General features: G+C 38.9%; 1 protein-coding gene across 1 annotated transcript in view; it reads left to right on the plus strand.

The window, feature by feature from the left end:
- Nucleotides 1–25,325, plus strand: part of EDIL3 (EGF like and discoidin domains 3) — a 273,150-nt gene that overhangs the window by 69,742 nt on the left and 178,083 nt on the right. The window contains exon 2 of the mRNA XM_086629011.1: nucleotides 2,670–2,798. Coding sequence (XP_086485137.1) covers nucleotides 2,670–2,798 — 129 coding nt within the window. The remainder of the gene's footprint in view (nucleotides 1–2,669; nucleotides 2,799–25,325) is intronic.

A 25,325-nucleotide genomic window follows, 5' to 3' on the forward strand; every position in this document is an offset into this window, starting at 1 on the left:
AAATGTTCCTGCTCCAGGTGCTATTTAATTTATTAATTTAATGAAGGGTATGGAAATACAGTTGTCAGAGCATTCAGTTAATAGTAGTTGTTCTTTCTCAACCAAATGCCTAAGCCCCATGAAGTAAAAAACAAGCAACCTTTGCTACCCTATTAATGCAACAAGCACTGGAAATGAGAAGTCTTGACTTATTTAGATTCAGCTAGGAAGACAGATAATGTCTAATCATTAGACAGCTAAAGTCTTATGTCATTGACTCTTTTCAGATAGCTCTACTTCTCTGTGACTGGACAATCTTCAAGACAAAACTGTTAATGCCGAGGACATAGACACATGACAATTCTCTGTGTCATGAAGGCATCTTAAAGCTGACAGGTTAAAATTAAATAAAATCAAAAATAACCCACAACTAGAGTTTTTTTCAACTGATGCACAGAATTCATAAAGGCAGTTTTGCACATCAGTTACAATTCTTAAGCAATTATTAGGTTGGAATTCTCACACCAGCACTAATCTGAAGTCTATGTGCCAGAAAGGCATTGAAGACATTTTGAGTTCCCTTACCACCACTACAGTCCAAAACATACTATGTCAGTACTGCTGACATAAGCAAGTGGATTTCTGTAACTACAATTACATGGCAAAAGACTCAACTTTTCGATTTTAGAAAGCATACAAAATAATGTACCTGTTTTTTAATAGTTATCTATCTGCAGATGTTGCTTTAAGTTGCATTTGCAAAAAGTTTTGCAAAACAAAACTGTACTGCACAAATTATTAGTATTAAAATGATACTGAGCAATAGAGAGCACAGTTCTGGCTTATAAGATGAAGCTTGAGATAAATAAAAAATGCATCTAAATGCATATTTAATTATCTGAGAAAAAATACTAAATTGAAGCTGACTGAAGCCTAAGGCATTCTTTAGGATTGCTTCCAGTTATCCCATTGGAGACAGGATGCAATCCTGTATTTCCATATATTTATAGAAGTCTGATAGAGTGAGGTTCTTTAAGGGTGTTAAAACAGAGAAATTACAATAATTGAACAGACACTCTGTTCTCTCTTTTATATCTCCTCCTGAAGGCTGTTTCAAATAAAATTAGATAGGAAATCACAATGATGTGTTATACACACTGGTAATACTGGAGACATGTTCCAAGTTCTGAGTATATGAAGCAGCCTTGTGCTGCATCTTTCAGAGTTTATGTCCTTCTGCAGTTGATCGCCTTGACTCTAGTTGACTGAATAGGGTGTCTTCACTGAAGAGCAATTGAACAATAAGCAAAATCTGCTTGTCTAGCATCATTTAGGCAGGCTGAAGCTACCCTCTGTGCTAGTGCTTGCCCTGTGTCCTAGGGAGTTTGGAAGCATAGCTGGTTCATGGCAAAGCTTAGCTTTGTTTCCAACTGATTTGTTCTGATGCTGTAATCAAAATGATTTGTGGGAAAACTTGATGAACTTCCTTGGGACGTGGAGGGGACTGTTGAGTACTGAGGGACTGTGGCTGCTGAAGTCATAGAATCATAGAATGGTTTGACTTGGAATGGATCTTAAATGTCATCTAGTTCCAATCCCTCTGCTGTGGGCAGGGACACTTTCCGCTAGACCAGGTTGCTCAAAGCCTCATCCAGCCTGGCCTTGAACACTTCCAGGGATGGGGCAGCCACAACTCCTCTGGGCAACCTGTCCCAGTGTTTCACCACCTTCATTGTAAAAAATTTCTTCTTTCTATCTAATCTAAATCTACCCTTACAACTTAAAGCCATTGCCCCTGTCCTATCACTATATACCCTTGCAAAAAGTCTCTCTCCAGCTTTCTTGTAGACCTCCTTTAGGTACTGGAAGGCTGCTAGAATGTCTCCCTGGAACCTTCTCTAGTCCATGGAGTTGGTGGGTCATGAGTCATAGCGAAAGCCTCCCTGGGGCACAGTGTGAACACACAACAGCTCTGGTCATAGGACTCGACATCAAAAATCAATGCTCGGATCTAAACTTCTGTTAAGTTGTTCAAAACACTTTACTGGCTTTAGCCTGTACTGTCAAACTTTATTCTGGGATCACATATAATTGGTCTTTGTGTGACTGATATAAAGCCAACATAGAAGCACACTGCTGGCCTGAATGCTACGCTCTGTGTTTAGCAGAAATACAGCTGTGTACCCATGCCTGATCTGGATCAAATCTGAGTGATTTAAGAGTGTGTAAGTGTGGTGCACATGATGATGAACTCCGTTTGCTTATGAACCAGGTGATAAGCCAGTAATAGCCTCAATTGAAACCACCATTCAGCTGTATGTTGAAGGGAACTTGGGGAGGTGAAGTACTGGGTAAATTCCTTTCCAAGTATATATCCTGAAGGACTTCAAATGAGAGAAAGCCAAAAATTATTTTTTTGTTAAATTTTATTGTCTTTTGCAAATGAATATCCTTCAATGCATCTTAAGAGAATCACATTTTACAGAGTAGAAGGCTGAGGAAGATCATTACATAGAAGTGTGCTGTTAAAAAAGTATAAAATGGAATTGGCCAACAGTTGTTCAAAGGACATAGAGGTTGTAATTCCTTTCTGTTCTTGATTATCAGCAATCTGCCATACTTAGAGCTTGTGCATAACTTTTTGGAGAGTTTTATGCAGGAATCTTTTTTATTTTTCCTTTAACCCTCAGGGGATGTGTGTGACTCCAACCCATGCAAAAATGGTGGCATCTGTCTGTCAGGGCTGAATGATGACTTCTATTCATGCGAGTGTCCTGAAGGCTTCACAGACCCCAATTGCTCTAGTGTTGTGGAGGTTGGTAAGTGCAAACTTTAAATGCTGGTGTAGTTGTTTGAGTATCTCATTAGTCTGTGATTTGTTGTATTTTATCATTATATGAGTGCATAGAGTGCAAGTCAAATGTACTGAAATTTTACGATGTGTGTTTGACTCAGAGTAAATGTAAACATGAGTGGTCACTCTAAAACATCCAGCTGGTCAGGCCTCCATCTTAAGAAAACTTAAGGAGAAAATCGAAGTGCAAGGGGAAAGGTGGTAGACAGCTCATTGTGTCACAAGCCATCCCAATATTTTTGATGGAGTGGAAAATCTGCAAGTTGACCAAGCCCTTACATTACCCCAAAGAAGGTATAAAAGTGTATGGTAAAGAAAAATAATAGGCACTATTGTGTAAATAGGTACATTTTCTACCTAGCTCTTCTATGGAATTGTGGGAGTTAGGATAGGAAGGTGAAAGATAGAGAAAAGCATCGACTTACAGGAGAGATGGCAGTATCTCTTAATTTGTTCACATTAGGAAAATAACGCAAAAATGGGGGTTCTGTGGCAATACCTCTGATCAGAAGGCTTTGCATGCCCTGCCTGCATTTCTTCTACTGACAGCCAAACTATCTGAAAACAGTACGACCCTTCAAGTATTTCATATCATATGTCCGTGTGTGTGATTCCTCAATCTGGGTTACACTAATGTGCTTCAGTCCATGACAGCTGAGTAGTGCTCACACATTTTGCTTCTGCCAGCACTACTGTAGGACTGTAGGGCACCAACCTCGGGCAGAAAGGCAAGGCTAACAGCCTTGCTTCTACAGGTGTCTCATTGGAACTGTCACAGCTAAGTTCAGCACCTCTCTAGCACTGCAGCCATCCTCAATCTGTGTGGTTTTCATTTTTTCATAAATAAATAAATGCTACACAGGCACAATCTGAATACACTGTTCTAGGGATCCAGTATATCCCTCTTTCTCATGAGATAAGGCGAGCAGAACTTAGTCCAGGAACCCAGAGTTGATTTGGTTTTGGGTTTGCTTTCTGCTTTTCTCTTCTGAAAATGATGCTACCGTTGTTCTGGAAGTGAATTCTAAGTCTTCACAATGCAATTTTAAGAGAATTTGGATTTAATTTGATTTCCCTGAAGATAAGTTTTCTGCAGACAGATGAACTTGTTCCTGTGAGAAAATGACCAACTTTGGACAGACATCAACTGCATTTTTTTCTGACTGTAAAATGTCATAGTAGCTGGTTATTACCTAACATTCAAGTTGCGCAATAAACTGCCTGTTCCCTTGGTGCAGCCACGCAAGAAGCTGGAGGACACTCCCTCAGAATCCTGTTTTCCATCCCTTTTCCTACCATTTTTATGCATGCTTGAAGGGTCTGAATTTATCCTACATCTATATATCATGCTACCCTAAAATGGCCTTGACTTGATTTTACTGCAGAAAACTTTCTGGATTTATCGTGTTCTTGATTGGCAGGAAATTGCATTATGCAGAAATGGGAGGATGCCGACCAGGAGTGAATCTGGCATAAGAGCATTTGTGATAATTACCACTGTAATTTGCAACTAAATATAAACAGGGCTTTAAAAAATACACATATACTTAACTAAATTCTTCAAACACTTCAACAAAATCTCAGTTTGGTAAACAGAGTAAAGCATAAGCAAATAGCTTGAGAATATGTGATAATCACAGTGATTATGCAGGCAGAACATTACATTTTAGAGGGAGAATCTACTGCACAACACTGATTAAGTAAAGGATTTATTAAGATGCCTATATTAGCTAAAATCCAGAGTGCTAGTTTAGTTTGTGTTTGTCCTGTATGATTATGCTACATGTATGGATTTGGAGACTAGCCATTACTGTTTGAGAACTTAAAAAATAGTTTTAAAAATAATCTTTTGCTTTTTAGTAAAGTCTGTCTGAGGCTTGTTTAACATTATATTCCCCTACGTAGAGTCATGTAAACCACTGAAAAAAATGGTATTTCAATCTAATGTTTTGATTTTTCCTATGAAAATGATGATGAATAGTGTAAGCTTTTAGTCAATTAGGCTCCATTAATTCAAACGTTGGAGTGTTTCAAGTAAAAGTATCAGTTGAAAGGTCGGTCTGTGAGGAGCCCAGAAGTGCCAGATCCTGTATGATTACTTTTACCAAGAGTGTTTATTAGCAGATGTAAGATTGGAGAAGGAATGCAAACAAAGGTCGCTTCTCTTTGGCCACTTTCTCTTTTAATGTGTTATAGCCCAAAAGGTATTTCTCTTAGTATCTCAGAAAGATTTCTTGACAATTTCCTGTACACTAAGTTGTTTGACAGTAAGGCATTTAGGATGTCAGGAGGCATTGAGTAAGAAGGAAAGAGGAGGCTGGGTGAAAAAAAACAACACAGGGAAGAGCTTATGTTAATCATCTCCTCTCCACTGCTAGATTTTATTCAGTCCTGGTGACAGGATACTGTTGATCTCTGGACACTAGCTGGAAGGTCACAAATTTTCAAGGAATATACCTCGGACAGGAGGATTTCACAGCAAAAAGTAACAGGGATTTTACTTAATTATGCTTTAAAGTGGGTAAACAAAAACCAGTGCCATACAGATAGAAAGTTATAAATTCATGTAAAGAGAAAAAAGATAGATGCATAAAAGTACGTAAAAGTAGGAAGATTAAGTATCATACCACCTTATTTCAGTCTAAGAAGATTCATTATTGCTGTGGTTTTTTTTCTAAATTTGCCTATGGAAAATCCTGACTCCTCTGCCATACCTCTCCACTATTTTCTGAGTCTGTAACTTTAAGTGTATCTAAAACAAAATTTTTGTAAAATGTTTGTAATAGTAATTTATATATTTTAAATTATTGATCCTATTCTGATCCTACTCTTTCTCTAATGGTAATCCTGCCTTATTTCCTATGTTTCCTTATACTAAATGCTATACATAGTCATGCTAAAAGAGTTGAGATTAGACGATAGATCTGTAATATCACCTTGCTTGTACTGACAGGTCATTTCAATGCTCTGTGCATCCTAACAGATTCTAAATATCTGATAAACTGGCAAAGAATAAGATAGAGGCAAACAGGAAAAAGTACATTGTGGTTCTTTTCAGTACTGCACCAGTAAGGTAGAAAAGGATTTAGCTAAGCAGATAAGAGTAACAGGTAATTATATCAAGCTTACCAAATAGCAGGGTGTTTTCTAAACATAATAAGGACACTATGGCCTGAGTTACCTCTTTAGCAGATTCCTATCTATATCTTTGCAAACATGGATTTTAACCGAGATTGAAAAAGATGCACATGTAATTAACATTGTTATTGTAATGCATTACAGACAATATCATTTAAATAACTCACGAGTAATTCTCAGAAGCCATGTAAATTACAGAAATACCATAAACTACAACTGTTACATAAAATTAATAGAAGTCTTTGTTTCCTTTTCAGGAAAACTGTTAACATACATCCTAATCAACGTGGGTTTTTGATGAAAGAACAGTAGCTTAGTCAAGGACAGTGCATGAGGAAAGCAATGACAGTGTGGCTATATACATTCAAATAATACTAGGGAGAAATTTTTTTTACATAAAAATTATAACTGTTTTATTTGGTGTGTGCATAGGGGAAAACAGGGAGAGAAATACATGACTGAAAATAAAAGCTAAAGAGAGAGCAGCTAAGTTTAGTATGCCATGAGACTTTCACAGTGTGTACCATGAGTGACCATGTTGTTTATGGTTGAAAAATGAGCAACTTAAACATACTCAGTTTTGATCTTCCAGATCTGAAATTCAATAGCTGTCTGAGAGGACAAACTGGAGAACATGTTTAGTTTATGTAAGTGGAAAAATAAATAATGTACAATGACGGAGAGGGTAGAGGAGCCACAAGCACATTAAAGAAGAGCTGGGAACACTCTCTAAAGCTGCCTTCAAATAGGCTGTCGGGACCTTTTCAGGAAGTGTCTTTACCTTTTATGTCAGCTGTCAATACTCGCTGAGAGGAATTCATTATTGAAAAACATGGTAAAAATGTCTCTGTGCGTTTTAGAAGGGTAGAAAGGCAAGTTAATGATCTTGTACACATTATACAGAAAACTTGGGTCTAAGTGCAGCATGGTGGCTGAGAGAAGAGAGGAAGAAAGGAGAGCTGAAAGGAAAAAAAGATATGCCAGTTTTGCATTACATCTTTACTCTGCCGAGTGATTAAGATGTGATTGTGTTTCCACATTTATCACATTGCAGTGTTTTCTATATCAGTTTAGTCTTTGCAATATCCAAGAGAAACTATTTCTTTGACAGCTACTGCTTCTGAGGCTGGGACATAAGAATCTAGGAAGGTCTTCCTTTTCATGCTGTTAAATTAAAATTGAGTCGGATGGATTAGACCCAGAGTGCTGTGATCTGCTGGCTTTGTGGCAGTCTTTGCACAGTCTAAGTCTCTACCTTTGCTGTCCTGAGGTCTGCACTGACAGGACAAGAGCTTGTCAAAAAAATCATGGAATCATAGATTCATAGAATGGTTTGGGTTGGAAGGGGCCTTAAAGATCACTTAGTTCCAACCCCCCTGCCATGCGCAGGGACACCTTCCACTACACCAGGTTGCTCAAAGACTCATCCAACCTGGCCTTGAACACTTCCAGGGATGGGGCAGACACAACTTCCCTGGGCAACCTGTTCCAGTGCCTCACCACCCTCAGAGGGAAGAATTACTTCTTTAGATCTAACCTAAATTTACCCTCTTAGACTTTAAAGCCAGTGCCTTGTCCTATCACTACATGCCCTTGGAAAAAGCCCCTCTCCAGCTTTCTTGTAGCCCCTTTAGATACTGGAAGGCTGCTAGAAGGTCTCCCCGGAGCCTTCTCTTCTCCAGGCTGAACAACCCCAACTCTCTCAGCCTGTCTTCACTGGATAGGGACTCCAGCCCTCGGATCATCTTCGTAGCCTTCCTCTGGACCTGCTCCAACAGTGAGTGGATGTGAGGATAAAATCCTCCTTTTTCAGTGAGTGTTACAGATGCTTTTTAATGCCATGAGTGGAAATGACTGTATGATTTCAAAGATGTTTTTATAGTCCTACAATATGTGATTTTTAAAGGAAGATAGTTTGCACCACGCATTGAAAGAATGTACTAACAGATTTTCCCTCTCAGGCAGAAATAATGAAATTAATCCATTCTTAGAAAAGAATTCCAATGCCTTAGTGTAATGTGTAATTCGTATCAATGCAATTGATACGAATGTAGTAGCTGCCTTATCTCTGAATTAGGTAGGCTGAAATAATGCATATTAAAGCACTGGTGATCACAAATTCAGAGTAGTTGAGTACTGGAGGCACTTCTGGAGGTCTCTAGTCTAACCCCACTTCTCAAGGGAGGATCAAGGGCTCAGGTATCTCGGGACTGTTTTCAGTTGGGTTTTGAATATTGTCAAGGATGGAGAATTCTTGTCTCCTCATGGCAATATGTGCCAGTGTTTGATCAATTGCACAGTGAAAAAAACAAGCAAACAGACAAACAAACAACCTAAACTCAAATATGTTTAAGTGGAATTTTGTGAATTTTAGTTTCTGCTTTGTCTCTTGTCCTGTCACTGTGCACCACTGAGAAGCTCTATTGTCTTTATTTGTATGAGTCATCTCTTCTCCAGATTTAACAGTCTCAGCTCTCTTAAGTGCTCCTCATATGTCAGGTGCTCCAGTCCCTTAACGATTTTAGGGAAATAATCACGTCCCTTAGCCTGCTGGCAGTGCTCTCCCTAGTACTATACAGTACTCAGTGCAGATTGCCCAGGATACTGGGAAATAGAGTGTGGTCTTCAGATTTCAACATCTGCTGTCACTGCTGTATGTTTAGTGTCACCTAAATTGACTGTATTTATTGCTATCGTGACAGAATCTACCTAAGTGAATTTTCAGCCTGTTTCTTATTGCCAACAGGGAGATTTTATTATATGGCTATGAGTTCTTCTTCAGTGAACTGTCATGCTTTGGTCTTGTTACTGATTTATTATTTCAGAAAATTGGAAAGGAGTGTCTGTTTGTTTATATTTTCATTCTTGAAAATCTTTTCAGTAGTTCTGTTGGTATAAAGTGAAAAAGCAGAATGATGAGTTGGACCCATGTTTATTTGAATGTAAGGAGAATAATCGGGTTTCATAGTCAGAGGTGAGTCTCTTCTGGGAAAAGAGTGAGATGAAGTGGGAGAGGGAGGTTAGAAAACAAGTTCTTCCCTACTGGGCTTTATCTGTGATACCTGTTTGGATTCTGTGCTGATTTCTTTCCTTGTGGGCGAAGAGGGAAAGTGCTAGTTTTCTTGAGCAACAGCTTATTGCTGCAGAGTTCTTAATAATGTCCAGGTTTCCACTTCTGAGCAATGAAAGAAGTTGTTAAGTGGAGCCCTACCAGCATGGCACCTGATTAAAATGAAACTGATTTTGTGTGAATCTGATTTTTGTTTTGTTGGTTTTAGTGGGAAATATCCCCAAAGTATTCGCTAAACTATTTGAAGTGCACTCTTGTATTACCTTCCTTATGACTGGAATTCACAGTATGAGTATGGACTACTAAATTTCTTCTTAGTAAGTCTGTAGCAGTTGTACATTCAGTGTCTTGAGGGTATTTCTCAGTGTTCTGTTCTGGAGTCTGTAGCCTATAGTTTCACATGTCTGTTATAACAGTGTTTTACATGGAATTTACTGTAAGATAGATTTTTAAACAGGAACTATCACATAATGAGGGCACTTGGCTCATTAGGAGATGTTCTCAGAGGTTACAGAATTCTGTTGAAAGGTAATAAATAGATATTAATAAAAATAATTTGACAAATTAAGTCTTAATTTTTAGTTTCTGAGTAGCCTGAAGAGTGCATACTGCACAGAAATCTAAATAGAGTAGACTAAATGCATATAAGCAGAATAGCTTAATAAATGACATTAAATGCAGTACAGAAAATGTTTTAAGTGATAATTGTACAATGTTTGTGCCAAAGCAATTGTCTTTGGTATTGATTGTTAGTAAATCTCTTGCGAAAATATGGGCTCAAGTCAAAATTAGAGAGAACGCTAAAATAATGGATATTCATGGAATCATAGAATACCAGGTCAGAAGGGACCTCAAGGATCATCTGTTCCAACCTTTCTTGGCACAAACACGATCTAGACAAGATGACCCAGCACCTTGTTCAGCTGAATCTTAAAAGTGTCCGTCCAGTGTTGAGGAATTGACAGCTTCCCTGGGGAGATTATTCCGATGGCTGATTGCTCTCATTGTGAAAAATTTTCCTCTTGTGTCCAATTAGAATCTCCCCAGGATTGACTTGTACCCATTGCCCCTCGTCTTTTGCATGTGACTCCTTGTGAAAATGGAATCTCTATCTTCTTTGTAGCCATCCTTTAAATACTGGAACATGGTGATAAAGTCTCCCATAAGCCTTCTTTTCTCAAGGCTGAACAAACCTATTTCTCTCAGCCTTTCCTCATTTGTCAGGCTTTCCAGTCCTTTGGTCGTCTTTGTGACCCTTCTCTGGACCCTCTCCAGCCTGTCCACATGTTTTGGCACAGCAGGGACCAAAACTGAAGACATTATTCCAAGTGTAGCCTGACAAGCACTGAGTAGACTGGGATACTGATTTCTTTATCTCTGCTGGTGATGCCGTTGTTGATGCAATCCATCCTGTTGGCTTTCTTTGCCGCAGTAGCATCAACTCGTCTTGAGCTTGTTGTCTACCAGGACCGCCAGATCCCTTTCCACAGAGCTGTGCCTCAGCCAGGTACATCCCACCTTGTGTTGCACTCGTGGATTATGTTTTCCCAGGTGCAAGACCTTATACTTGTCCTTGTTGAACTTCATAAGGTTCTTGTTAGCCCACTCTTCCAGCCTATGCAAGTCTGCCTGCAGAGTGGCTCTCCTTTCCTAAGTGTCCGTTTCCTTGCTCAGTTTGGTATCATCAGCAAACTTCATCAGAGTACACTTGATCCCATCATCCAGATCACTTATGAAGACATTAAACAGCGTTGGGCCCAATATTGATCCCTGTGGGACCCCACTTGTAGCAGGTTGCCAGTTTGAAAAGGAGCTATTGACCACCACCCTCTGGGTATGGCCTGTCAGCCAGTTCCCCACCGACCGCACAGACCACTTGTCTGGACCATAATACATCAGTTTCTCTAGAAACTGGGAAACAGTCAAAAGCCTTGGAGAAATCCAGGTAGGCAATGTCCACTACTCGCACCGTATCAACTGAGCAGGTTACTTTCTCATAGAAGGTCATCAGGTTTGTCAAGCACATTTTGCCCTTGGTGAGTCCATGCTGGCTTTTCTCAACCATGTGATTCATTTAGCTTGTGGTGGCCCCCAGGAGGATTCATTCCATAACTTTTCCAGGGACAGAAGTAAGACTAATCGGTCTATAATTTCCTGGATCCTCATTTAAGCCCCTGTTGTAGATGAGGGTGACATTAGCCTTCTTCCATTCTTCTGGGGTGTCCCTCAATCTCCATGACTTCTCCAAGATTATGGAGAGCGGCCTTGCAATGATGTCAGTCAGCTCTCTCAACACTGTCAGGTGGATAATGCCAAGGCACATCAATTTGTAGACGTCAAGCTCCTGTGATACTTTACATACCAACTCTTCCTTCACTGATGGTGGATCTGTGTTTGCATCAACGTGGAGTTTTGTTCACAAGGCCTGGGGCCCAAAGACAGAGGTGAAGAAAATGTTGAGAAACTCTGCCTTTACAGCGTTGTTTGTGACTAATTCATCTCTCCTGTTCAACAGCAGGCCAATGTTTTCCTTCTGTTTCTGCTTACTGTTTATGGACCTGAAGAACCCTTGTAGTTCTCAACAGGTATTTGTCCTCTTTTCCATCTCTGGTACACTACTCTTTTGGTTTTGAGCACACTTAGAGGCTCGCAGTTAAGGCAAAGGGGTCTCTTGCTCCACCTACTTCTCTTACCTTTAAAGGAGATGAACTGTTTTTGTGCTTCCAGGAGAGCGTTCTCAAAAAACTCCCAGCACTAGTCAGCTACTTTATCCTTCATGGAAGCTTCCCATGGAATCCCTCCCAACTGAGGTTTGAGTGAGCTGAGGTTTGCTAGTCTAAGATAAAATTCTTGTTTTGGTGCTAACCTTCAGCATGCTCAGCAGGATCCCAAACTTCACAGTATTGTTATCACTGCAGCCAAAGCCATCACTAAGTGAGATATTACAAAGCAGGTTTTCTTGGTTTGTGAGTAGCAAGCCCAGCACTTCCTCATTCCTGGTTGTCACAGCTAACACTTGTACGAGGAAGCAGTCCTCCACGCATTCCAGGAACTTGATGGATGACGTGATCTTCTGTATTGTTCTTCCAACAAATGTCTGGGTGGTTGAAGTCACTGGTAAGAATCAGGTTAAATGATCCAAATATTGCTTCATTGGCCTTATCATCTTGGTTTGGAGGTTGGTAGCAGATGCCTACTGTAAGATCCCCTTTGGAGACAATGCCACTGATCTTGACCCAAAGACATTTCATAGAGCTTCCACAATCGCCATAGTTGACTTCTATGCATTCAAGGTTCACCTTAACGTAGAGCACAACCCTGTCTCCTCTTCTCCCCTGCCTGTATTTACGAAACAGCATATAGCCATCTGTTGCGATCCTCCAGTTATGTGAGTTGTCCCACCATGTTTCAGTTATTTCTGTGATATCATAACTTTCTGACTCATCACAGAGTTCCAATTTCTCCTCTTTGTTCCCCAGACTGTGTGCATTGGTATATGTGCACTTGAGGTGGTGGACTTCTGGTTTCGATCTTGGGAGGCAGCTAAGGAATATTTGTCGCTGTTCTGGTTGGCCTGGCTTATTCCCCAGTTTATTGCAATGGTGAGAGCATTGCCACTTTGGACCCTGGACCCTGCCCCACTGAGTCATGCCATTTAAAGCCCACCTCACCAAGTTGGCCAGCCTGCTGCTAAAGATTCCCTTGCCTCTTCTAGACAGGTGGATCTCATCCCTCCCTAACAGGCTGTGGTCATCAAAGAATATCCTGTTGTCATAAAAGCCAAATAAAAATATCCTGTTGTCATAAAATTCAAAACCCTCACAACAGCACCAGCCACGAAGCCAGAAGTTGATTTGCATTTATACATCTATTTCTGGCCAGACCCTTTACTCTAACTGGTAAAATGGAAGAAAAGATAACTTGGGCACCAACACTTTTCACATGCAGCCCCAGGATTTTCATACTCTTCCTTGATTCTGCCCAGGTTCCGGCTTGTGGTGTCATTCGTGCTCACTTGAAAGAATAGCAATGGATAGTAATCTGTGCTCATGACACATTGTGGCACACTCTCGGCAACATCTCAGACCTTAGCTCCCAGAAGGCAGCACACCTCTTGTGAATCCCTGTCAGGCTGGCAGGTGGGCACCTCAGTGCCCCTTAACAGAGGGTCACCCACTATGAGCACTCATGGTTTCTTTTTACAGTATCTACTGTGTCCTGCTGGTAGAGTTTCTCCTTGCAGACCATGCTTGTGGGTGTCTACAACTGTTAAAGCTTCATATCTGTTTTTGGTTGTAATACTGAAAGGTTGACACTGAAGCAGAGCCCTACTTTTGAAGATCACCAGGGTCCAAGGTTGGTTGCTGCAGCTGCGTGCCTTGCCAACTGAGTGCTGCTTTCAGTTTCACCGTGTTTAAAAGAAATGTTTAAAAGTATTGCATCAGCATCTAAATTGAGCAAGTAATCCTTGAAACACTTTTCCCGTGAGTGATACACAACTGTGTTCATTTAGCCTGGAGCTAATATTTTATTAAAAGAATCACTGTACTGGAGTACTGAATTTCAGTACTGAAATTCATTGGGATATCACAGAATCACAGAACAGCTGAGATTGACCGTGAGCTCTGGACATCACCTAGTCTTAATCCCTTGCTCAAGCGTGGTCAATCAGACCAGGTCCAATTGGTTTTGTCTCCACATGAGAGGTTGTGGTGGAGACTCCACAACCTCTCTGGACAACCTGTTCCAGTGTTTGACCACACTCAACAATAAAAAAAATGTTTTCTTGTGTTCAGGTGGAATTTCCTATATTGTTCTGCCCATTGTTTCTTGTCACTGAATACCACTGCAAAGAGCCTGGCTCTAACTTCTTTACACCTCTCCCATCATGTATCTTTATACACTTGGGTAAGATCCCCCTGATCCTTCTCTTGTCCAGGCTAAGCAGTCACAGCTTGTGCGGCCTCTCCTTGTATGAAAGATGCTCTAGTCCCTTCTGCATCTTTGTGGCCCTTTACTGGATTTGGTCCAGTATGTCCATGTCTCTCTTGTACTGGGGAGCCCAGGACAGGACACAGTACTGCAGATGGGTCTCACCAGTGCTGAGCAAAGGGAAGGAGCACCTCCCTTCAGCTGCTGGCAGTGCTCTGCCTAATGCAGCCCAGGATGCTCTGGATGATTGAAAAGAGGTTGTTAATACACTCGAGTTTAATCAGAATGCATCTTTTATAAAGCATTTTGAAGTATAAGTCTAATCTTAAAAGTCTTCTTAGTGCCATTGATCACAAGATGACCATCGACAATGTTGGTAGGTAGTGGAAACTTTAGTACCTTTGTGAAAAATATCCTGTCAAATGAATCCTATCCTGAAAATCATATCACGCTTCTGTTTTTCTGTTTACAAATTTGTTATTTGAAAGTACAAACTGGCAAGGAATGAGTGGTTGTAGTCACACACTAGAGCATTTGACGAAAGAGTAGTGGAACATACTGAAGGAGATTTTATGCATTTTAGTCTAATTAAAAAGGCAAACGAAAAACATCCAGAGTTTTGTTGCCAGAGCTCCTGCTCAGGATGAGACTTTGCAAAGATAAATAAGGTTTGTGAGCATGGGTTGGTCAGCAAAACACATCCCCAGCCCCTGTTTTTGATTGGGGGGATGAGACTCTCAGTAAGTAGATCATGTTTTGATTAAAAGCTCCAACACCAATGCCAAGCCTTGCATACAAAAATGTTCAGAAAAACATGCATGTAGGTCATGGAGAACTCGTGCTATTTAGCTGGAAATTCCAAGTGTATGGAGTCTACTAAAGGTATGGTGCTCCAAAAAAACACTTGGCACACTGCAGATCAGACTTGCCCAGGCTGTGTGTACTGGAAAGAAAGCATCTCCTATGAGCCAGGTCCATTTCCAGTGGGTTCCTGTCTGCAGCTGACCAGAATTTTCACCCTACTTTAAGGGGTGAAGAAGAGACAGAAGAAGGAATGGAAGAAAATAAGAGTGGTTTCCGTAGCAATGTGATGTGTCTACGACCTGACACATTTTAAACTGACTTCAAACAAGTAGGTAGAATAAGCCAATTATGTTTTGCCAGATCTGCCAGTAAAATAGGCAGCACATAAAACTCTGTGGAGAGCTTATGTTAACAACCACGGGAAATTGCTCTTTGGATAGGTACTCTAATGTTGTCTGGAAAAAAACAGCCTGCAAATAATTCAGCCACTTCAAAAGAAAGAGGTCTTGGTGGACAACATCTGTAGCAGATTAAAACTGATGAATCCAGTACATGACACATCGAGATCTAATGGAATAAATATTTTAGTGCGTAACTTTATGCACATTTCACATCCATTAATACCTCTGAAGTAGTCCAAGTGTCTGCAATACTTGCTGACATTGCTGCTAGGCTGTTTGTGGTGAAGTTCCACATTATGTTGAACTTGTTGTTCAATATTGTTTATTTTTGGCTGGTGGGGAAAGATCTGGAGATCTGTAGCTTCTATGAGGCTATGCAAGCACTAGTTAGAACAAAGTGGTGTTTTCTGGAGAGTCTCATGTTACGCTTGTCAGATGCTCATCAGCTGCAGCAGACTTGGCCCTGCCCTGGGCTTCTTGGTTCTATAAGAGCTCGAAGAGCTGAGTATTTAAAATAAGTCTCTCACTGCCTTTTTTAAAAATATATTTCTGTGTTTAAAAATATGTAAAACATACATATTTTATTTTTTACTTTACTAATAGATTGCTAGTGCCCTTAAGAGAGTTCCTTGTGTTAGGCCATTTTTGTATGTCTGCCATTATCTTTGCCAAATCTTAAACCAGAGGTCTTTATGTTCTTGTCCAACTCTTAAGAAATGAAGAGTTGCAGAACTTTTTATACTTTTAAAATACGTGACTCATTAAGAATTATCAATAACACTCAGAGACTAATTGCTCTTCTGTTTTGCTAGAAATGGGATGGTAGCTTTATAGATCCACTTTCTCGCTCCTTTTTTTTCGTGACTAATGTGAAGTAAGTAGTTTTGATGTTTGTTAAGAGACCAGACAACCTAGTTTCTCAGAAAATTTAGTCTTAAGAAATAGTTCTTAAAGTACTGCTCTTGTTTTGTGTTCCTGTTTATATAAAATAGTATGCTCCTGGATTTTTGTGCAGAAAGATGTGATTCAACAGAATGGAAACAACTTACTAAAATAAAAATGCCAGAAGGAAGCTGATTCTTTAGCTGAAAAGGCAAATTGGTCTTTAATGAGATGATAATTCTGGCATCCTAGGAGATTCACATTAGAAGATTTTAGACTTCTTAGGCAAAAATGATCAGATGGAAAACCTGGTGCTGTTCAGGTTAATGCAAGTTCTAAATGCAGTGCAGTTCCAGAACAAAAGAAACAAAAAATAAAAGCTGAAAAATGAAACACACAGACAGATGGACATTGCTGTTGTTTCTTTCTTTTCCCCTCTTAAGTTATTTTCCAGATGTTTTTTGCAAAACTATTTATATAAAGGACTCATTAAGCAGAACAAAATTCATCATGATGTAGAATCACATTTGCTTACCTTTTTCTCCCCATGTGTGTTTACTTATATTTAAAATAATGAAATAGGGAAATGTTTTTTTCATACTATAGAGACATGCAATAGTTCATAAACTTTTTTTCTTTTCTCCAGTAATAAATATTCTTATGCTCAGAAGCAGAAGAATAAGAGTGCCCAAATGTTTCTCTGAATAAATTTAGTCTTTCTAACTGGGAAAAGTTGCTATTAGTAGCTCGGAAATTTATTTTCACTCTGTAACTCTGTGGGATCTGATGCCTTTGTAAGCTCATTCCCTTTTTATTTAAAAATCTCTTTTTAAGTCACTTGCTTAAGGGTGCAAGATCTGATCTTTGCTGTTCAGCACTCCATTCCAGATGCAAAATTCTCTTAAGTGTTTAAGAAAGTGTGGAATAATATATCTACTCTACTCTCTTACTGTTTTTTTCTGCACAGATCCAGAATATTAAATAAATTTGTTAAGATTTTAATCTGGAATATATACAGGTAGTATTGTCTTGAACAAATAAACCTTGTTCTTAGGTATGTTAAAGACTGAGAACTGTTGGTAGAAGTGGGCACAACTCTGAATGTAGAAGAATGGTGCAGGTATACACCAGATGAGATTGTTGTTTTACTTTTTTCAGCAAAGGAATACCCACAAAGTCTCATTTTACCTGGGTAGGGGGAATAACTAAATATTTTAGCTTTTAATTGGTTTGGTTTGTTGTTCTGTTGTTTGTTGGGTTTTTTTTGTGTGTTTTTTTTTTTTCAAATATAGATGTAATTACAGGAACTTCCTAATAAGTTTACCATTGAAAATTTTTCCTGTTAGGCTACTGAATAAATGCAGGATTTACTGCAAGAAGCAAAGAAAACAGGGGAATTACATGAGATAATCTAATAAAATAGGAATCAGAATTTGAAAGACCAAAGTTTGTTATCAAACTTCTATGAAAATTATCAGCCAAAATAACAAGAAGAAAAAAATCCTTTCAGTTCTCAGGGAAAAACTTTTATTTGATAACCCTTTAGTGTAAGATAATGAGATGGAGTAATCTGGATGATGAATTAAATGAAACACCATCTGAGGAGTGTCTCACCATTCTTGCCTCATGTCAGGGTAAGGTCAGCTTTTTATATTTGGACTTGTTGCTATCGAGTGAGACATGCCTGAGCTGCACCAGCTCACGTCAGCTCTTGATAACCAGGGTGAAGGACTGCCACTGGTTCTTCTCCTTGTCCTTCGTTTACCTAGTAAACTATATGGGACAGTTGTTTTGGGGGTGAAAAGACACTATATGCCACATGCTCATCTTTGTATGCGCCTGTGGGCGCTAGATCTTGGCACACATGGGTAGAGGTACAACTGCTCTGGTGTGGCACTGGATGTTATTCAGGATTTGTTTTCATACTATTTTCAACTGTTTAATGTCAAGACGAGTTATGCATCCTTTTTCTTTTCTCTTCAACTTGGCCCCAGAATGGATAACGGGCACTTAAGTGAAATGCTGACTATATGAAGCATATGAATATTTTCATTTAGAGATACTGGGAGTTTTTCATGTTGTATCACAGGTGTACAGCTTTCTCAATTCGATGGTGCTATAAAATAATGATTAATAATAATTAAGTCATATTTATGTTATAATTGTAATGACCAAAATGATTTGGGCATGAGATTCTGTGTTAAATTATGGTTGCAGAATTAATATTTCAAATGTGTTACTTGAGCTGAACACCTGCTTGAGAACTGCCGTTGCACCATGAGTTACGAGAGTCAATATATTATTTCCTATGTTTAAAAAAAGTAATCTATGAGATAAAAATTAATATTTTCAACTGGTCCTTTCTGGCTGTATCTATAATATTAGAATATTAATTTGAGGTACAAACTCTCTAGTCATCCATACTATCTTCATTTTGAATCACACACTGGACTAATTCCACTGTAAACTAGGTGACTCCGAAGGCTGGAAAAGTATGTGTGAAGGGTTGACTTGGACATGGGCTTGATTTTTTGTTTCTGAAACTAGAAAGGGTGAAGTAAAATTCAAGTGACATGATTTGCTGAAGCCACACTTCAGCTTCCTTGGTATTTATGACGCTATTCAGCTTGTGTATCTCTTCATGCATAATTGGTGCAAATATACATAGTTCCACTCTTCTGATCTATGCTTTTGACAAGTATCTAATTCAAATATGCATGAATGCATGCAAGGTTTAAATGTTTTTTCAAATGGATGGGTCCAAGACATGCATATGTAATCTACTTTGTTTATCTGTCCATATGCATAAAACTCTGATATCCTACACTTACTCTGTCCCTGACAAACAAGGATGGTCAGAACAGCCTGGAATATTTAGGTTTGCCATATGAGCATTTTCTGCATAGAGCATGGGATGCAAATGCTCACACTCCAGATCCTCATGGAGACGCTTCAAATATTGCATTTTGATTCATATGCACCTCTTCTTGCCCTCCTTCCCTACGTCAGTGCATCCACATAATCATAAAGTGTTGCAGAGAGAGATGTAACTGTCATCAGGGTAATGCATTTGTTACTCCTATTACCTGCCAAAATGAGCATGGAAATGAGTACAGGTTGCAGCTATTTATCCCGCGTAACATCCCTCACTCAGGAAGATGGTGCTGGGAGCAGTGCATGTGGATTCAGAGCTTCTATTTCAGAGGGAAAGTCTGAGATATCTGTAAATGACAGAGTCCTTTCCCTAAATCCCAGCCAATACATTTTGTAGTTCCTCATGACTTTGAAAAGCAGTAACTAATTGGCTTCTGTTGACTACGTTTGCTCAACTGGTGTTTCTAGCTGCAGGTAGAGAAGAAGAATAGCTACCGCTGTGGTAACTTCCTTAAAGTTGATTTTTCTTCTAAACATACTCAACAGTTTTCATAGAGTCTAGTGCCTTTTATGTAGACAGAAACAGGACAGAAGTAAAGTTTCTGTTGTCCATGCGAGTGTCTGTGTATCTAAGCGGAGGGATGCCTGTGTTGTGCGAAGTGCTTCACTCTTCAAGTTTGAATCTGGAAGAAAAAGAGTTGGCAGCACAAGGCAGACAAAGCACTATCCAGAATTGAATTGATTCTGCTAAATAAGGAGAATCTATGACAAATCAGTAAGTTGGGTACAGCTACAGTATCTTAGAGATTTGCTGGTTTCTTCACTGTGTCAGAGGAGGCCTGGATTTTAACCTAAGCTACAACACTGCCAGTTCAACTGTTAGAGGTCTGCCAAGGTGTTTGCATCCAGTTAGATGCCAGTTCATACAAAGTATATTTTTCAAACACAAAGGAGATTTTTTTTTTTTTTTCCAAATGCGGTATGGGTCATTTCTAGTATGTATTTGTTAAGCCTTTCAAAGTACAAACAACGGGAAATATGTTGAGAGCGTTATTAGAGACTATTCTGTAACAGAGGAAGAGGTACAAAAGGTTTGTTGTGAAAGAAGAATAGAGGCAGTATGATGAGATGCAAGTAAAAATGAACAAATAATACAATAGAATGCCAAGTTTTGATGATTATGTCTATAGTCAAATTGTGAATTCTTTCTTCTTTTTTTTAAATTTTTGTCTTTTAATCTACTTCTGTGTTTGTACTGCTAACCTTTAGGAACATGTGCTGACAATGACCTGGTCTACTTTCATATCTAGTCTGGAAGCAACTACAGCTTCAAATGCATATTTAAGTCTAAATGAATTGGTTGTGAGTCAACAATTAATATGTTTTATAAAAAAAAAAAAAAAAACAAAAAACAAACAAACAAACAAAAACACAAAAAAAAGCAAGGCAAAAAAAAATATGGTACTCCCCAAACGGTTAGATGTGTTGTAGCAAAAGCCATCAATGGGGAAAAACATGAGCAAAATTCGTTCTTGTTCTCCTTCCTTTCTCTGCTCTAGGGAGTTGTGGAAGAGGTTCCATCCAACTGTATGAAAGTGTTGCTGTGGAATCTCAGGCAAAGAGAGCACTGCTTATCCAGTGAGAGAAAATGGAGTGTGGAGGCTGGGACTAATCAAAACAACCAATTCTCAGATGTTAGGATACTTAAAAGAATCTTTTATGCTAATGTTTCTTAGCTTCAAATTTGATTTCACCAGGAAGAAGGGGCATGCACATGTTGAGTTGTGCTGTTTAAGAGGTTTATTCTGCAGAAATATCTGCATTCCTTGCTGTAACTCATGAACTATTAAAGCTGTAAACAAATTTGGGCTACGTTAGCAACTGAACTGGTCTTGTGGCCTGTGGCAGCTTGACATGCCGTCCCATTCCCTGAGAAATGGCCGTAGAGGGACACTGCCTGTGAGGTGGCACTGAGGAGGCAAAAAAAAATGTCTGCAAAGTTGCTTAGTTGCAATGTCCAAATGCTGCTTCCTCTTGAGTGTTTTGCTGGGTGGGTGTCACCAAGGCTTTTCACTGAGATGTGGTGAGCAGTCATGTGCTTTGACAATATGTCGAATGGACAAAGGCAGAGCCGAGGTCATCCTAGAAATGGTGTGCCATGAGATGCAATGAACAGTAAGTGCCAAGAAAGGACATATCTGAGGAAAATGTCATACATTATTAGAAATGTACCAGAGTAGGAGAACCGAGACCTTTCATGTCCAGTTCTTCTTCAACGTGATAGTAACATATGCGTTCATTTAAAAATGCATATTTCCTAGTTTATTCGCCAGTTGCAGTGACTAGAGATTTAGGAAGAGTGAAGAGCTCAGTTCCAAGATTTTTATGCACAAACCGAAGTTGCATTTAGTTAAGGTGAAAATTAGATTCTCAATGAGAACCTACAGTGAAGTACAGACATCAGTATTTTGGAAGTCAATAGAATATACTTGTCTAAGTATTAATGTTGTTTAAAAGGCATCATAGAGCAAAAACCACATCATTTTCAGATATTCAAAACCACATCTCATAGTAGATGAGTCCTTCCACTACGTTAACCAGCTTTTTGCTGTTAGTACAGTATGAAATAGTAACATTCTTAGTGTGGCAAAGCGAGTTATCATCATTTATAGAGATTCTTAGCTACATAAATATGCCTGAGCAAAGGTCCTGAGAAGTTGTTGCAGCCCTGTGCTGACACAAGGTCTGCTTATGTACAGGCAGTGGTAAGATCAAGGCTCATAACAGAATTATGCTTGTGGATCAGGCTTTAAAGCCCTGAGAAACAATTAAGAATATTATTTTAACAGCTAAAACTCAGTGTATTAGATTACTGTTATCTAGAAATACAAACCACCATATCAGGTTCTGAATATGGCAAGGTAAATTTGAATTGATGTTAGAATAAACAAAGACATTCTTGAAGATACCTTGTTGGATTTCTCCATGTGTAAGTAAGGTGAGGGCAGTAAGGGTGTAAAATAATAGAGAGACATGCCAACATATTTAAGTACAAATCTACTCTTGTTGAAAGAGAGAGAGAGAGAGAGATATGTCTCGATTAAAAATTCTTATTACTTTTCTCTCCTCTTAGGCAGGTCAACTTTTTAATCATCAGTTATATTATTCATTATGAACAGCCTAATGAGGCCAGAATTTGGTCCTGTAAGATTAATTTTTGCAGATAGGAAAACTGCGTTGTCAATGTCATTTGATTTATTCAAAAATATGACTGAATGGGCTATAATTTATAAGGGGAACTATAACAGTCATAAAAAGAAAATATTTAATTTCAGCTTCTGCTTTTCCTGGCATGAAATAAGAAACATCTGCAGCAGTCATTAGCTCATAGCTGAACAATGTATTAGCCTAAGTCAGCAACAAAAGTAAGCAGTGGATTAACTTTGTCCTCACTAGTGGTGTCATTAGGATCAGTCTTAGTTGTATTAAAAGAACAGACCTTAACCAATGTAGCATAAACAAAGTAGTTAAATATATCAATCTGAACGCAAGTCATGGGTACTTCCAGAAGATCAGTACATTCATCACTTGCCCTCAGGGTGGAAGGAGGGACCTGAGCACTTTCAAAGAATCAGTAATCAAAAATTAAATAGACTAATTATGTTTCAAGTATTGCAACTGAATATATCAATGCCCAAAGACCATGAAATAAAAAATTTCCTAAAATAAGGAATGTGAATATTAAACTAGCAGGCTATGAATCTTGGTACTGTTTAGAATTGGGATGTGTTAAGCATTTCTTTCCTGCATCTTACAGTTAAATATAGAAGGAATTAAATTACACAGTTCTTGTCTGGCCTTACTGAAATCAAACTGATAGCATTACTTTCACAGAAATATCCAAACTTTGTTTAGGAAAAGAAATATTAAAACTACAATAATCTGGTTAATCAGAATTGAATTAAATGGCATATTTTTAATATAATTTCATTTGCCACTGAATTTAATTTCATACTCTCTCTGTAACAGAGAATATTGTATCCATGTTTCTCATGACCTGTGTTCATTCAAAAATGGTCCATAGTAGCTCCATTGTTTGTCTATGACTTGGCAGCCCTTAATTGCAGCCCTCTTTATTGCCTACCATTTGCCTTTCTTTGCAAATCTTCTTGTCCACTTCAGCTCTGTAGGGTTGATTGTCCTGTGGGACATGTGATGGAACTGAATGCCTTTGGCCTGCCCAAGAAGAAAGCTGTATTTTCTGTGCTGAAGTCACTTAGCTTGGTGCGACGTGTCTTCCTGGAACCTGAGAAGTCTACTGGTTGAGTGGGAGAGGAGATGAGACTTGTGGGTGAGACTTAACAAATCTAGTTTGTTTGTACCTTTACAGTCTTCACTACCATATTTAGATGGGAAGGAGACAATTTAGCTGTATAAACACAGAGTTTTTTTCATGTCGTTTCCCAGCGTGTGGTACATGAAACACAGTGGCAACAGTCTGTCTGCTGAGAATTGGAGCAGCAAAGAGAATGTGTTTAATAGAAAACCAGAGCGCAGTACAGTGAAACGTAACAGCAATGGCTTGCCTGGTGAGAACAAAGTGATGAATGGAGTGTGATTAAAAGGAATGAAAATGGCCTAGCAAAGCAGCCAAGTAATAGTACAAGAGAAGGGGAGGGAACTGATTCCCCAGTTCAAGTGAAACTTAAAAAAAATTAAGTTTCGCTGATTAGCAAGTGGCATATGTAATCTGTAGGACTATGTCATCTGTAGGACTGCACATTTCCATTGTTTGGGAACACAGAAAGTATGAAGAACCTGGAGAAGGGTCCTCAAACCCTTTGTTAGGGCAACATGGTGACAGAGGAACTGAGAATACAGGTGTGATGCTTCAGGGGAAGTACAAAAACATGCTCGGTTTATGGGATTGCATGGTAAAAATCATGCTGTGCTGTTTGTGTAACTACACTTACAAAAGAAGCAGTGCATTTAGTAACTGAAGATTTGAGCATTTTCCAAAGAACAGAAGCACATTCATAGGGTTTTTTTTTTAAGGTTTTTTGTTGTTGTTAAATATATGTGCACTATGAAATTTTTAACAAGTATTTGAGGTCCATTCTGCACAAGCATGCAACTTGAATAGGATTGGATTTCTGATTGGCTATGAGGATTCCTCAATGTTAGGAGCAGAACAGACTATTAGGAAATACAGTACGACCTCTTGTAAATCACAGTGTGTCATCACAACCAAATATTGCTGCATGAAATTCAAAGCTCATCTGGTGTAGTTGGCAGTCTCTGCTCTAAAATTAGCTGGAAAATATCATTGTTTTGTTTATGAGTATTTCAAGGTAATTTTTTTTTCCTGGCCAGTGACCTGATTACCACTGTACCACAATATACAGTTACACCTTCATCTAGACACATCACTTCATGTTTTGAGGTGAATGTCTCCAATTTACTGAACTTTACTATCATTGTCAGCACAATGTGTTTAAAAAGTAAACAAAAAGCTTTTCGGCATCAGATTTATTTTCTTACATAGTGAGTACTCAGGTGCTTTTTTATTTATGTTTCCATCACTTGAGTAACAGAAGTCTCTAACCCTTATTTCTGATTATTTCTGGTGTTCTTGTTCTCGTAACACTTCTGAGGTTTTAATTTTATCTTTCTTTGATATTTTCAAGTCTTTGCTGAAATGTAGACACAAGAACTGGATACCTTAATCCAAATCTGTTTCTTCAGTCTTAAAAGAAGCAGCAAACTGATTTTATGGGTTTTTTGAAGATTTTTTATGTCTCTATACCCAGGAATCTCATTTACTGTAATATTTACTCCTCATATTAAAAAGGAGTGGGTGAGACGACACAGCAAAATAATTCTTTGATCAGTGGGTAAATACCGATTGCTGATGAGGAAGCCATGGAGCAAGAAAAGATACTGATCTGACATGCAATGATACAGCAGAATCATTGTCATGTAGGCAGCCAGATATTGCAAGCTGTACATAGGACTGTGCAGAGCACAGTATCAGCAGTGGTCCCGACTCGAAAGAGGAGGAGAATGCGGGTGTGTGCATTCGAACGAATGTAATTCAATGTGATGATCACCCAGAGAGAAGCTGAATATAGAAATAAAACTTCCCATGAATATTCCAGTAGTAATGTTGATGAATGAAAGGATGAGCAGTATGAAACCCTATAGGATTTTGAAATACACCAGAACTGATCAGCAGCTTAGTGTCAGGGATAAACCAAGGGCTCTGCTTTTACTCTGGGCAACTGCAGTAGTTAGTTAAAACCAAATATTAGTACTGGCTGTTGTCCAATATAGTGTTCCCCCAACAAAATTCTTCTGTATTGTTCTGACCATCTTCAACACATTTTTGGAA

This window comes from Tauraco erythrolophus, chromosome Z, assembly GCF_009769465.1.
Source record: "Tauraco erythrolophus isolate bTauEry1 chromosome Z, bTauEry1.pri, whole genome shotgun sequence".
Classification (NCBI taxonomy): domain Eukaryota; kingdom Metazoa; phylum Chordata; class Aves; order Musophagiformes; family Musophagidae; genus Tauraco; species Tauraco erythrolophus.